At 43.3% G+C, this 15917-nt stretch overlaps 1 protein-coding gene and 1 long non-coding RNA gene across 3 annotated transcripts in view; one reads left to right on the top strand and one right to left on the bottom strand.

The window, feature by feature from the left end:
* Positions 1-11813, top strand: part of LOC310856953 (cGMP-inhibited 3',5'-cyclic phosphodiesterase 3A-like) — a 69755-nt gene extending 57942 nt beyond the window's left edge. For both annotated transcript variants that reach the window (XM_083762538.1, XM_083762539.1), the window contains 10 exons: positions 141-278; positions 2785-2896; positions 3509-3667; positions 5017-5156; positions 6077-6280; positions 6690-6851; positions 7713-7986; positions 8942-9048; positions 11240-11291; positions 11662-11813. In XM_083762538.1, coding sequence (XP_083618664.1) covers positions 141-278; positions 2785-2896; positions 3509-3667; positions 5017-5156; positions 6077-6280; positions 6690-6851; positions 7713-7986; positions 8942-9048; positions 11240-11291; positions 11662-11804 — 1491 coding nt within the window. In that variant the 3' untranslated portion in view covers positions 11805-11813. The remainder of the gene's footprint in view (positions 1-140; positions 279-2784; positions 2897-3508; positions 3668-5016; positions 5157-6076; positions 6281-6689; positions 6852-7712; positions 7987-8941; positions 9049-11239; positions 11292-11661) is intronic.
* Positions 11814-12303: 490 nt separating this feature from the next.
* On the bottom strand, positions 12304-14802 carry LOC310856954. The gene is made up of 4 exons (XR_014569114.1): positions 14720-14802; positions 13516-14089; positions 12637-13105; positions 12304-12392 (listed from the first exon to the last, which is right to left on the bottom strand). It is a non-coding gene; the product is annotated as an uncharacterized lncRNA (long non-coding RNA).
* Between the last annotated feature and the right edge of the window lie 1115 nt (positions 14803-15917).

Genomic DNA, 15917 nt, shown 5'->3' with positions numbered 1-15917 from the left:
CCAACGTGTGACTCCCTCCTGAGTAGCACCATGTTGGACCAACGTGTCACTCCCTCCTGAGTAGCACCATGTTGGACCAACGTGTCACTCCCTCCTGAGTAGCACCATGTTGGACCAACGTGTCACTCCCTCCCTGCCAGGACGACGCTGTGGAGGCTCCGGAGCCTCTGGTGATGGAGGGACTGGAACCTCTGCTGAGTCAGCTGGACAACTGGAACTTCCCCATCTTCACCCTGACGGACAAGACCAACGGACGCACTGGGCGGATCCTGAGCCAGGTGAGTCTACGTCCATCCATCTGCTCATCCATCCATCCATCCCTCCATCCATCCACCCCTCCCTATTATTTTAACCCATTTTGACCTGAGATCAGATTCTAAAAATGTCTTCTACATCCTGACAGTTTTCTGAAAAAGCTATGTTTCTATGTCAGTCGTTCTTTGATTTTTCTAAAATAGCAGCCCTACAAGCTCGTAGCGCGCGCTATGAGCTTGTAGATCTGCTATTTTTCAATAGCTAAAACATAACATAATGCTCGTTGATGGCACCGTTGGATACAATGGGAACTGCCCATAGATCCGAAGTCCCGCTAGTCCGAACATGCACTGTTCCCGTGCTTGCGGTTAGGTTTAGGTTTGCTCCCGTGCTTGCGGTTAGGTTTAGGTTAGGGTTAGAGATAGGGATAGTCATTTCGTTAACAATGAACCTTCTGATTAATGACACGGCACTGGATACAATAGCCATTCACAAGATGATCTCGTTCTGGCGCAGATCCGGTTAGTCACTGCTATCCTTCATAGTTTCAGTCAGCGAAAAACTCAAAAGGTTTTAGTCCCGTTTTAGCCATTCATTTTAGTCAAACAAATAAAATAAAAATAATGTATTTCACCAATTTAGAACGGGAACCCCTATACGTAACTATAGGCTATACCTTTCAATCCTGGAACCCCTTTTGGGATTGTTGTTGCTACTGTATGTACAGTATAGCAACATTATTATTATTATTATTATTATTATTATTATTGCGAACGCAGTGATTGTGAAGGCAGTGAGCAGCTTACAAGCTAGGCAAAACGGTCTGTCTGTCTGTCTGTCTGTCTGTCTGTCTGTCTGTCTGTCTGTCTTGAGGTCGCTTGCATGCATGTGCCTGTGGCATGGGGCATCCGCCTGTGGCCTGGGGCATGGTGCATTTCACTTTTTGACTTGCTTCCCCAGCTGTCCAGCCAAACAAGCCATAACACTAAACAATCCAATTAATTGACATTAGCTTAATCAAGCCAAATGTTGCCTGACGCTAGCGCCAGATGTTATGGAAAATTTTCATTGTCGAGTAACATGGACTTTAGCAAAACAAAGGTAATTTTAAAAGGACTGCTTGGCTTAGCGTTGCAAAAATAGCAGCATGCAAGCCTTCAGGTGTCTTATCTCCCTCTCCCGTTACATGCATTGTTATCCTTTCTGCCGGATCATAAAATATACACTGTCCATATATTGTTTCTTCTTTTCCGAACACGAGACCCATTATTTAATGTTTCCTCAATCAGATGATTAGCTTTTATTTCCTAACAGAAACTTAACCCATTCTAGACAGGAACCCCTTTTGGTGTTTTAAGAATTATGTTATACATACATTAGCTATTGAAAAATAGCAGATCTAAAAGCCCTATGAACTTGTAGGTCTGCTATTTTTTAAAAACCGTGAAAAAAGTAGTGCAAATCTTTGAATATATATTCTTTCACAGTGAATGTTTTTAATTCAAATCTTTGCTTCTGGGGGGGTCCCTGGAACAACATATTTTCAGATGGTGGGCGGTGGCCAATTACGTATAATTCTGGGGGTCCTTGACATGAAAATGTTTGAGAACGACTGACATAGAAACATAGGGTTTTTCTGAAAACTGTCAGGATTTAGAAGACATTTGTAGAATCGTCCTGCAGGTCTAAATGGGTTAATAGCATGCCCAAAGGCATCACAACAACAACAACACCAACAACAACACAACATGTGTTGCACGCCGGCCTCCCAACCAATCAGAGAGATGGATGTTGTCATGTGACCTAGAAGCCTCCTTCACTAAACACTATACTATTTTGTGTATAGCTTTTCATGAACGTCCGATAGACCACCTGATAACATGTCCTTGTCTTGTCAACGGAAACACACACACACACACATACGTCTCCTCGTGGGGTACATACTTAATTTAGACTATTCATTGGTTAGACATGGGTCAAGGTTAGGTTTAGGTGTGCTGCCCCGTGGGAGGTTAGGTTTAGGGTGAGGGTTTGAGATAAGTTGCAGTTGTAGGACTAATGACTGGTCTAACCAATGACTAGTCTAAACCAAAAACTGTCTAAACTAAGTACTGCACCCCTCCTCGTAGTTTAGTCATGAAACTATTTACAGGTACAGACAAAATCCTAATAAATACACCTTCAGACAAATAGTAATAAAGTATATGAATTGTCTGGGTAACTCAGTCAAGCTCTTGCCTGTGACAAGGTCATGGATTTGATCCCAAACTCGCCAACTTGACCTATGAGTAGTGGCAAATCCATGTGGTACAGTGCAACTTGTGCAAGTATACTGCAGGAGCAGATCTAGGAACTCGTGAGCTTGTACTGTAGATATTTTCACTACTTTTGTATGACACCAGCAATGGAATTATCTGCATATTACATCTATCCAAAGCATAGGCAACAGAGTGCTAGGGGGTGAGGTACACAGTAGGGCTACGGGGTGACTGCTAGGGGGTTCTCATCTATAGTATCTTGTGTTCTCAGGTGTCTTACAGGTTGTTTGCAAACGCTGGTCTGTTTGAGAAGTTTCAAATCCCCGTCCAAGAGTTCATGAACTATTTCCACGCCCTGGAGAACGGCTACAGAGACATACCATGTAAGATTATTATTATTATTATTATTATTATTATTATTATTATTATTCCAGTAGAACAGATACATTGACATGCCATAAAAGTGTTCTCTTGATAATGATATATACTATTACTGATATTCATATACTTTGGTATTGCAAGTATATGTTAATGCCAATACTAAAGTAAAAATGTTAACACATGCCTTTGAGTATTTTGAGTACTTTTACTCGATTAAAAAGAAAAGTGAATGCTTCTTGCACCGCTGCTTGAGTGACCCCTACTGGTGAAGACAGGAAACACTCAAATAGTAGGCGTTTTGTGTGGGCTAAAGTTAATACAACAGTACTCTGTACTTTGCATACTTGTAAAACCACAATTCATGAGCTACAAATAAGCCATTTTTTGCAAGTGCAAAATACTTGGAATTAATTTTCCTGTCCTGTCCTGTCCTGTCCTGTCCTGTCCTGTCCTGTCCTGTCCTGTCCTGTCCTGTCCTGTCCTGTCCTGTCCTGTCCTGTCCTGTCCTGTCCTGTCCTGTCCTGTCCTGTCCTGTCCTGTCCTGTCCTGTCCTGTCCTGTCCTGTCCGTCTGTCTGTCTGTCTGTCTGTCTGTCTGTCTGTCTGCGTGGTCCAGATCATAACAGGGTCCACGCCACAGACGTCCTGCATGCCGTGTGGTACCTGACCACCCAGCCCGTGCCCGGCCTCCCCAGCAGCCCCCCCGCCAGCAGCCTCCCCACCAGCGGCCTCCCCAGCGGCCTCCACACCTTCATCACCGACCACAACTCCTCAGGTACAATCCTCGGTGTTTACGCTCACCACTCAACCCATTTAGAGTTATCTGTATTTGGCCATAATGACAGTACTTCTTTATTCAAGGGCTTTTGGAGATAAATGAGACAGACTCCGGTGTGTGTTTAGTGTTGTTCAGGTTCAGGGTTTTTTATGACCCGCGGGTCCCGCATTAATTAATAATTTGACTCGGCCCAGCCCGCCCCCCCGCACCACCAGATACTTTTCACAACTCGACCTGGCAACCCGCAACCCGCAAACATTAAATACACGTCAAATATATCTTTGAACGCATGCAATTAATTTGTCACACACGTGTGCGACATGGGTTTGGCAGAGATTGGGAGGAGACAGAAAGGTTGCGGGGAGAAAAGAAAGACTCACCTGTGCGTCGCAGACATAATAGCAGTAGAGTTTATACAACAACAGGACTGGAGACACAGACGCTGAAAGCGTTGTCCAACTCCTCACTTAGCCTACAATCCCCACACGTGCGCGCCAACACACACACACACACACACACACACACACACACGCACACTGAAGGAAACGGGATAGGTGCTGCTGCACTGCTAGTGGTTATACAATATATCACTCGGAACTGGAGTGTCGGTCAGAAACCGTCAGAACACAGGGATGAGGAGAGATGGTATAGTAGACAACTCACCACTGTTCAAGGACGCACAAAAAAAAGGTTTAGAACAGAATGTTCTAAACAAACCCGCCAGTAAAGTAAAAATATATGGACTCGGCTCAGCCCGCATCGACCTGCGGGTGTGTGTGTGTGTGTGTGTGTGTGTCTGTCTGTCTGTCTGTCTGTCTGTCTGTCTGTCTGTCTGTCTGTCTGTCTGTCTGTCTGTCTGTCTGTCTGTCTGTCTGTCTGTCTGTCTGTCTGTCTGTCTGTCTCTAACTGCCTCTCTGTGTCTGTCTCTATGTGTGTGTGTGTGTGTGTGTGTGTGTGTGTGTGTGTGTGTGTGTGTGTGTGTGTGTGTGTGTGTGGGTGTGTCTGTCTATCTGTGTCTAACTGCCTCTCTGTCTGTCTGTCTGTCTCTAACTGCCTCTCTGTTTGTCTGTCTGTCTCTAACTGCCTCTCTGTGTGTCTGTCTCTCTGTGTGTCTGTCTCTCTGTGTGTCTGTCTGTCTGTGTCTAACCGCCTCTATGTGTGTCTGTCTCTCTGTGTGTGTGTGTGTGTGTGTGTGTGTGTATGTGTGTGTGTGTGTGTGTGTGTGTGTGTGTGTGTGTGTGTGTGTGTGTGTGTGTGTGTGTGTGTGTGTGTCTGTCTGTGTCTAACTGCCTCTCTGTGTGTCTGTCTGTCTCTTAACTGCCTCTCTGTGTGTCTGTCTCCCTCAGACAGAGAGGAGGGATACGGCCGTCTGTCTGCTCTCATCCCGGCTCTAGAGCTCATGGCCCTCTACGTAGCGGCAGCCATGCACGACTACGACCACCCCGGGAGAACCAACGCCTTCCTGGTGGCCACCAGTGCACCACAGGTACGCAGTACGCACACACTAAGAGATGTACAGACCACATGGTATATTCGCACACTAACACATGTACAGACCACAGGTATGCACACTAACACATGTACACACCACAGGTATGCACACTAACACATGTACACACCACAGGTATGCACACTAACACATGTACACACCACAGGTACACACACACTAACCACATGTACACACCACAGGTACACACACACTAACACATGTATAGACCACAGGTATGCACACTAACACATGTACACACCACAGGTACACACACACTAACACATGTACAGACCACAGGTACACACACACTAACACATGTACACACCACAGGTACACACACACTAACACATGTACAGACCACAGGTATGCACACTAACACATGTACACACCACAGGTATGCACACTAACACATGTACACACCACAGGTACACACACACTAACACATGTACAGACTACAGGTACACACACACTAACACATGTACAGACTACAGGTACGCACACTAAGGCCTCACTCACACCTAAGACACAACGCAAGACACACTTGTGTCCTGTGTGTCCTGTGTGTCATGGCCGCCTCGATGCATTTCCAATGGGAGTCACATGGTTTGAAGACACAACCTTGCTGCATGGGGGGGGGGGGGGGGGGGGGGGGGGGCAGAAGACAGCCATGAAACTCGGTTGTGTCATGAAACCATGTGACTCCCATTGGAAATGCATTGAGGCGGCCATGACACACAGAAGACACAGGACACAAGTGTGTCTTAGGTGTGAGTGAGGCCTAACACATGTCAGACCACAGGTACGCACACCAACACATGTCAGGTGAAATAACTATTAAAACAGCATGCGTGTGCATGTGGGTGCGTGTGGGTGTGCGTGTGTGTTTGTGTGTGTGTGTGTGTGCGTGCGTGTTTTAGGCGGTCCTCTACAACGACCGGTCGGTCTTGGAGAATCATCACGCCGCCTCTGCCTGGAACCTCTTCCTGTCACGCCCGGAGTTCAACTTCCTGTCCAGCCTGGGTCACGTGGAGTTCAAGCGCTTTCGCTTCCTGGTCATCGAAGCCATCCTCGCCACCGACCTGAAGAAGCACTTTGACTTCCTGGCCGAGTTCAACGCCAAGGTAACATCCTAAAACACTATTAACCCATTTAGGCCTGACGTCAAAATTAAAAAGATCTTTTTAAATAGTATTTTCGGAAAAACCTCATGTTTCTACATCAGTGGTTCTCAATATTTCATGTCAAGGACCCCCAAAAATTATATGTAATTGGCCGCCGACCCCCATCTGAAAATATGTTGTACCAGGGACCCCCCCCCCCCCCAGAAGCAAAGATTTGAGTTAAAAACTGAAAATCTGAAAGAATATATATTCAAAAAGATTTGAGACACATTTTCACGATTTTTCAGTAGTTCTCACTTAAGTAGTACTGATTCCACTACTGCTTAATGCCGATATAGCAACTGTATTTTTATGTTTTATGTGTGTTATGTTTAAATGTCAGTATCATAACTAAATTGCCTTCCCATAGCTGGGTGGCGGTCCCGCCTCCGGCATTGACTGGTCCAATGAGAACGACCGACTGCTGGTGTGTCAGATGTGCATTAAACTGGCTGACATCAATGGGCCGCTGAAACGTAGAGATCTGCATTTACAATGGACCCAGGGCATCGTTAACGAGTTCTACCAGCAGGTAACATTTACAATGGACCCAGGGCATCGTTAACGAGTTCTACCAGCAGGTAACGTTTACAATGGACCCAGGGCCTCGTTAACGAGTTCTACCAGCAGGTAACATTTACAATAGACCCAGGACATCGTTAACGAGTTCTACCAACAGGTATAATTTACATCCTTAACGAGGTTCTACCTACAGGTAATTTACATCCTTAACGAGGTTCTACCAACAGGTATAATTTACATCCTTAACGAGGTTCTACCTACAGGTAATTTACATCCTTAACGAGGTTCTACCAACAGGTAACATTTACAATGGACCCAGGACATCCTTAACGAGGTTCTACCAACAGGTAATTCACATCCTTAACGAGGTTCTACCTACCAACAGGTAACATTTACAATGGACCCAGGACATCCTTAACGAGGTTCTACCAACAGGTATAATTTACATCCTTAACGAGGTTCTACCTACAGGTAATTTACATCCTTAACGAGGTTCTACCTACAGGTAATTTACATCCTTAACGAGGTTCTACCAACAGGTAACATTTACAATGGACCCAGGGCATCCTTAACGAGGTTCTACCAACAGGTAATTTACATCCTTAACAACATGGCAGTGGACGAGGGGGAATCATTTCATTCCACAGCCGGGCCGAGCAGAGTAAAAGTACAAGTACATGCAGTACTTGAATAAATGCACTTAGTTACTTTACACCACTGTCTGTAACTGAGAATGTCCACATGGAACCAAATGGACCCTTACAGGTCTGTAACTCTGAGCACAGTACAGTATTTGGGTAAATGCACTTTGTTATTTGGTTTTACACCATTGGTTAAAATATGTGATATGCATTGTGAATCCGTTCCGCAGGGCGACGAGGAGTCCAGTCTGGGTCTTCCAATCAGCCCCTTCATGGACCGCTCGGCTCCGCAGCTCGCCCAGCTGCAGGAGTCCTTCATCACGCACATCGTGGCGCCGCTCTGTCGCTCCTATGACTCCGCCTCCCTGATGCCCGGCCGCTGGCTGGAGGAGGAGGGCCCTAGTGATGATGACGTCAACGACGACGATGATGATGATGATGATAACGAGGAAGATGAGGATGATAACGAGGAAGACACTGCGTCCACCGGCTCTGAGGCGTCACGTAAGGAAATTGGTTCTCAAAGTGGTTTGTTTAAAGTTAAAATAACATTTTGTGAACTTATATGGGGGAGGGGGTCCCTGCCACAAACTATTTTCAGATGGGGGTGTCCGCAGCCAAATACAAAATCCATATTAATTGAGATATTTTCACGCAAGGAGCGAAGTTATTATAGTTCTGATCTAGACCAAGGGTCTTAAAAAAAAAAGCGGATGTACAAGTTATGTTTGCAGGACATTTGGCGTAGACGGGGAGGACAAAAGTACAGTACAGGACAAAGTACAAAGTACAGTAATTGAACATATTAATTATGTTTCCGTATATATACGGACCCGCCACTAGAGGATGCTATAGCGGACCTTATCAGCCAGGTCCGTATGTATATACTGACCCAAACGTATACTCTGTTGAGGCTCACGGCAGCTTTTAACATTGGTCCTGTTGCTATGGCAACGCCCCACCGCTCCAGCTATGGGACGGAAAGAATATAAGCAAAATATAAGCAAAACAAAATCGTAAACTGACACAACACTGACGATAGAGCTGTCAAACAAATGTATGAACTTATCTCTGAAATGATCTCTGAAATGTATGATCTCTCTCGTCTAAGGGGTCCGTGGCCTTTAACCCATTCTGACCTGAGATCAGATTCATACAAGGTTTCCGCCGGACACACACTGGTCTGATGAACCCATTCTGACCTGAGATCAGATTCTAAAAATGTCAGTCGCTCTTCGATTTAAAAAAAATAGCAGACCTACAAGCTCGTATCGCGCCACTCGGTGGCGCGATATGAGCTTGTAGATCTGCTATTTTTAAATAGCTAAAGCATAACATGATGCTGACACCAAAATGGGTGCCCGGTCAGAATGGGTTAAAAAAAAAACGTTTGAAGACCCCATATTTCTATGCCATGTCTATACACTGTCAAATGTTAGTTGTCCTCCATGTTGTCCAGAGAAAGCAGCGGTGAAGAAGAGGAGAGCCGTGTTCTGCCCGATCAGCCAGCATCTGCAGGAGAACCACCTCATGTGGAAGAAGGTCCTCAGCCAGGAGAACCACCAGGTCCACAGACACACACGCACGCACACACGTCACTCCACACAGACACACATGCACACACGCACTTCACTCCACACAGACACACATGCACACCCGCATGCACGCACGCACACTAAAGGTTCTTAAAACTGCACTCCATACCTCTCCTGTTCTAGTCCCAGATTTGAACCGAGGTTTCTAGCGCAAGTGCTGTTTTTTTTTTTATTAAAAAAAATTACCATTGATCTAATAGGCTGTCTGCTTATAAACCAGTTGTGTCCAACCTAGACCCAACCTAGACACAGGGTCAAATTGCCTTAGAAGTGCAGCTAGACCAAATATATTGTATATTTGTTAAGGGCTAGCGGACTTAAAGGTATATTCAGTGATTTCACTTAATTCAAATATCACTTATTTTTTTTGTTTTGTTGTGATAATCCTCCCTACTATAGAGTGTACTTACTTACTTACGCCTGACACCCTTTCCAGGGTATAGGCCGTCGACAAGGGACCTCCAGAGTTCTCGGTCACTGGCGTTCTTTTCTATCTGCGACCAGGTGCCTCCCAGCCTCTTGGTGTCTGTCTGGAGATCCCTCCGCCAGGTGTTTTTGGGCCGACCTCTGTTTCTCTTCCCCTGGGGGTTCCATGTCAGAGCCTGTCTGGTCGTGTTTGACACTGGCTTACGTAGTGTATGCCCGATCCATCTCCATCTTCTTCGTCCGATTTCATCTGCTGCTGGGAGTTGTTTGGTCTTCGTCCATAGGTCTATATTGCTGATCTTGTCTGGCCAGTGTATTTTCAGGATTCTTCTGAGACATTTATTGATGAAGGTTTGCACTTTATTTGTTGTGGTCTTTGTTGTTCTCCATGTCTCTGCCCCATAAAGCAGGACTGACTATAGAGTGTGCTGGCCATATAAGGAGTTCCTCCCTGTCCCCAGTTAACCCCTGGGGGTCAAAAAACCTTAGGTTTCGTTTTTGACTCTCTATCCTGATTGGACGAAAGGCTGGGTCCCACAGCCAAAAACGAAACCTAAGGTTTTTTGAGTGAAATCACTGAATATACCTTTAAAGGACCACTTCACCACTTTTCAACCTATCTTCATATAATAGGTCCTCACTAATAATCATGAAAAAATGGTGCAATTTCTTTTCTACTCGGTCTGTGTCTCATATAGGACGGCTGTGGGCAGTTTAGAAACCGTCTTCCAGTGACATCATCGATGGGGAATACAAGCTAATAGAAACTGCAGTCTTTCTAGTCCTGAAAAGTTGCAATGCAAAAATGGAAGCCATCGTTCTCACAATGATGAAAATCTAAAGATTTTTGTAAAATAATCTTGTTTAAAAAAAATCTGCCTAATGATGATGTCACTGTAAGACGGTTTCTAAACTGCCCACAGCCCTCCTATGAGACACAGACTGAGTAGAAAAAAATTGTGCCATTTTTTCATGATTATTAGTGAGGACCTATTATATGAAGATAGGTTGAAAAGTGGTGAAGTGGTCCTTTAATAGGTGAGCATTCTAGGGCTATATATACATATATATATATATATATATATATATATATATATATATATATAATTTGTTTGCCCCAAAAAATTGTATATAAAAATACAATATTTACAAAAATATACAAAAATATTGTATTATTCCACTAGGTCTGTGGGGGACATAAACACATTTGAACATTCTGACTGTTCAAATCTCCAATGTGCATGTGGAGTGTGTCTGCCTGTGTGGCAATGTTTTTTTTTGTGAACAACTGAGAGGCTTGTCATTAGCCAGATTGAGCACAGCAGGTGAGATTGAGATTCTGGAGTCTATCAGGCCAGCGCACTGTGCGATTCAAGTCACAGGCAGTGGCACATTGCCACTGCCTGTGGAATAATACAATATTTTTGTATATTTTTGTAAATATTGTATTTTTATATACAATCCTTTGGGGCAAAAAAAAAAACAAAATATATATATATATTATTATTTTTTTGCTCAGTCGACTAAGAGGTGGTCAGTCGACTGAGACACGTTCCAATCGATTAGTCGACTATTCGACTAATCGAGGTCAGCCCTAGAGCATTCACAATGATTTGATAACATTTTAAACTCAAAACTTGACTTGTGGAGGTCCCTGGCACAACATAGCCTGTCCATTTTGGGGGTCGTTGACATGAAAAGGTTTCCAGTTGTAACCTTTCTGTTTGTGTGTTCAGGAGAACGAGATGGTGGTCAACACGCAGGAAGCCCAGAAGCTCTCCAACCAAGGTTAATATTTTTTTTGTAGATCTGCCATTATTGAAGAAAGAATTCATAGAAAATGTCATATTCACCCCCCAAAAATGTTTGAATACAATAATGTCTATAGTGTGTACATGTACTGTAGTTTTAGTCATAGTCTTTTGGATACAATTCCAATTTAGATTTAGTCATATTTTAGTTATCTGAAATGTTTATTTTCATTTGATTGAATATTTCAGTCAACAAAATCTACAGTTGATTTAGTCATCTAAAATAAGATGTGCTCGTATTTTGGCTATTTTTAGCTTAGTAGTCCTATATATTTAGTTTTCGTCAGTCGACGAACATTTTTCATCATAGTTTTAGTCGACTACATGAACACTGCGATATCTCCTAGCTGCTGCTAACGAGCCGATCAGCGCTATCCACGAGGAAGAGGAGGAGCAACACAGCAAGGAGGAGGAGCTTGTTGGAGCAGAGGAGGAGGAGCCAGAGTGGCCACTCCCCCCACAAGAAGAATGTGACCCGCCTCCAGAGTGACAACATAAAAGACAAAACATTTTTCTTTTAAAAATATTATTAGTACTTTGTTTGTTTGTTTTACCAATATTAACAGACTCGTGTTTTGCAGCACATCACTTAGGAATGTAAGTCTTTTGGTTCGAAAATATTTACAATATTTACCACAATGAAAACATAAATAAAAACAATGAAATAAATAACATTTATTTCATTGTGCGTGCGTGCGTGTGCGCATGCACGTGCACACGTGTTTGTGGTGTTTTTTGTTTAGTTTTTCTCTTTCTCTTTTTTCACATATCACGAATACATCCATTGTGATATTTATTAAGTAATGTTTTGGACCAATGGACTTCCATACGTAGACACAACACTGTAGATCTTTTGGGAATGTGTGCCTATACCGAAGAAGAATAATAAATAAACAATAAGTGTTTTACACATTTTTTTCTCTCCAAATATCCAGTTTCACCAAACTCCCCCTGGAGGAGCTTTCTGGTACTGCAATACCTTCAATATACGACAGGGGGAGCACTGTACGAATGGAGAACTCTTTTTGATACCAACAGCAGAGCATAACTGTGACTCTTAACCCCTTTTTAACCCATTCTGACCTGAGATCAGATTCATACGAGGTTTCCACTGGGACACACACTGGTCTGACGAACCCATTCTGACCTGAGATCAGATTCTAAAAATGTCAGTCGTTCTTCGATTTTTCAAAAAGAGCAGACCTACAAGCTCGTATCGCGCCACTCAGTGGCGCGATAGATCTGCTATTTTTCAATAGCTAAAGCATGACATGATGCCGACACCAAAATGGGTGCCCGGTCAGAATGGGTTAAAGTCACACTATACCGGATGCCGGACAACGCATAGATGTCTTCTAAATGGAAATAATCATATTTGAACTTTGGACCCCCCGCCCCCCCCCCCCCCCCACACACACACACACACACACACCAACCCCACCCCACCCTGACAAGCACTTTGGAATTGTATGAGTTAAGGCATTACATATCGTTTAGTCTCTCGAGACAGAAGAGGGCGCTGTTTTCCCTTTTGCAGATGGGTTCCCAAGATTGCATTTAGTTTGACTCTGTTCCACGGATACATGTTATTATTGTGACTATCAGCTATTCTCACTATCTTTGCCAGTTATTTGACCAAGTTTTAGAGCATAGTTTGTTGATGACTTTAACGCCGTATAAAGGTCCCTGCACACCTGACACGTATTCGGATTTTTTTGCAGCGTTTTTCCGTCGGTTTTCCCGAAAAACGCGTCCAGTGTGCAACCACCTTACTCTTTTTTTTTAATTTCACTTCAGGTTTTAAAGGTTTTATGACATTCATTTTCATTTCTTTTTCTTTTTTCTTTTAGGTTTTATGACCTCAATTACATCCAAAAAACCTGAACTTTGAACATTCAGTGGATTTTCTGTGGTCTGAAGTTTTCTTTGGGTTTTTTTGGGCCTTTTGAGCTACAATGAAAACAGGCAACACAGTGAAACAGTGACATCTGCTGGCAAATCCCATTGACACTCCCATTGACATATATTTGCAGTAAGTCATGTCACTTACTGCCGGCAAATCAGAGCACCTGTTTGAGCCAGAAAACCCCAGATCACAGAAAATCTACTGAATGTTAAAAGTTCATGTTTTTTGGGTGCAATTGAGATTAGAAAACCTAAAAAAAACAAGAACAATTCCAAAACCTTTTTTTTAATGTCACAATCCCTTTAAAAAGTCATCAAATTGTCACGTGCAGCTTCCAAGCTGCACAGCATTGCTCCTCCCCAGTGGTGGAAAGTAACTAAGTACTTTTACTTAGGTACTGCACTTAAGTACAATTTTGAGGTATTTGTACTTTCCAATCTCCAATACTTTTACTTCTACTCCACTACATCTCAGAAGCCAAAATGTGTACTTTTACTCCACTACAATTATTTGAGTTACTAATAGATACTTTGGAGATTAAAAATTTCTACACATTTTGACCTTGTGAAATGGCACATTCTGCACAATGAGAACTTTTACTTTTAGTACTTTAAGTACATCTTGATGCCGATACTTTTGTACATTTACTCAAGTACATTTTCTATTCCGTACTTTTACTTGTGACGAAGTAGTTCTAAATTGCAGAATTGGTACTTTTACAAAAAACAGAGTACTGAGTACTGAGTACTTTTTCCACCACTGCTCCTCCCACTGTACCGCCTCATGTGGGTACAGCATCGCCGACCTCACGTTTTTTATTTGATTTGTGCACAGTACTTATGTACGTATTGTCTCTGTCGGGTGGAAACCTCACAGTACTTATGTACGTATTGTCTCTGTCGGGTGGAAACCTCACAGTACTTATATACGTAATGTCTCTGTCGGGTGGAAACCTCACAGTACTTATGTACGTATTGTCTCTGTCGGGTGGAAACCTCACAGTACTTATGTACGTATTGTCTCTGTCGGGTGGAAACCTCACAGTACTTATGTACGTATTGTCTCTGTCGGGTGGAAACCTCACAGTACTTATGTACGTAATGTCTCTGTCGGGTGGAAACCTCACAGTACTTATGTACGTATTGTCTCTGTCGGGTGGAAACCTCACAGTACTTATGTACGTAATGTCTCTGTCGGGTGGAAACCTCACAGTACTTATGTACGTAATGTCTCTGTCGGGTGGAAACCTCACAGTACTTATGTACGTAATGTCTCTGTCGGGTGGAAACCTCACAGTACTTATGTACGTAATGTCTCTGTCGGGTGGAAACCTCACAGTACTTATATACGTAATGTCTCTGTCGGGTGGAAACCTCACAGTACTTATATACGTAATGTCTCTGTCGGGTGGAAACCTCACAGTACTTATATACGTATTGTCTCTGTCGGGTGGAAACCTCAAAGTACTTATATACGTAATGTCTCTGTCGGGTGGAAACCTCATAGGCCTAGTATGTCCAAAGCTGTTATTCCAATCAGTGTTGTTTTTTGTCGACTAAAACTAAGACGGAAAATGTTCGTCGACTACCCTTTTTCACAGAGGAAGACTAAATGGAAACCAAATTAAAAACTGAGACTAAATATATTGACAATTTTGTCAACAAATACAAACTAGAATACAATGTTAGGAAGGGACTAGTGGACAAGATATCCAGTATAAGTAATTTTACACTTGGTTGCATGCTGAAAATAGCAGATCTACAAGCCCACAAGTGAGCTTGTAGATCGGCTATTTTCAGCAAGTGTAAAATCAGTCATTAAGACGGCATTAAGGCCCGCCAAAAAATATTTTAGTCGACTTAATCAACTGTAGATTTAGTCGACTAAAAGCGCATCACATTTATGCGACTAAAACTAGACTATAACACTAAAACATTCCAGGTGACTAAATGTGACTAAAACTAAATGAAGTTTCATTCCACCGACCATGACTAAAACAGAATTTTGCTGCCAAAAACAACACTGCGTTTCAGGGGGATTCCAATTCAAACGTATACAGATCTGTACAAGCTAGTCAAAAGTCACCGCTTTGCACCGTGTCTCCACTTCTGAGCTTGCCGCGGATCTGCTACTTTGGATGCTTTTGTGTGATGCTGTAGTGCGATCAAGTATAGGGCGTTCATTTTATTAAAGGGAATAACGCAATTTCCGTGCTCGGACACATTTCTGTGCTCGGAAACATTTCCGTGCTTGGACACAGGGACCCACACACGTCAGAGCTAAGTGACGCCAGACTCTGAGAGACTAAATGGACTATGCATGGACTTTAAATCTCTGGGACAATCACAGACTCGTTCCATTCATATGCTCTCGGAGTTGCAGGAACCCCCCCCCCCCCCGCCCCAACGTGGCGCATCGAGGACCCCCTGGCGATCCGTAGACCACGTGTTGGGTAACCAGTGAGTTACTACAGACCTCAAGCAAGCGTGGAAACGCACTGGGCACCGTACTGCTTATGTCATACAAACAACTACAAAATAATTGTGATTGACGAAATAATCAAAAATATGCTTAAAAATGATCTAACGGCACTATTGTTAACCGACTTGAAGCCCAGCATTCATAGTTCCAAAACAAAATTCCGTTCTACTAGCGCACAATGTGTGCTTTTCTGCTAAAGCTTTCCCATGCAATAAC

Source organism: Protomyctophum parallelum (assembly GCF_964188405.1).
Source record: "Protomyctophum parallelum genome assembly, chromosome: 4".
Taxonomy (NCBI): Eukaryota; Metazoa; Chordata; class Actinopteri; order Myctophiformes; family Myctophidae; genus Protomyctophum; species Protomyctophum parallelum.
The sequence above is the reverse complement of the archived record's forward strand: the minus strand, read 5'-3'. Positions and strand labels throughout refer to the sequence as shown.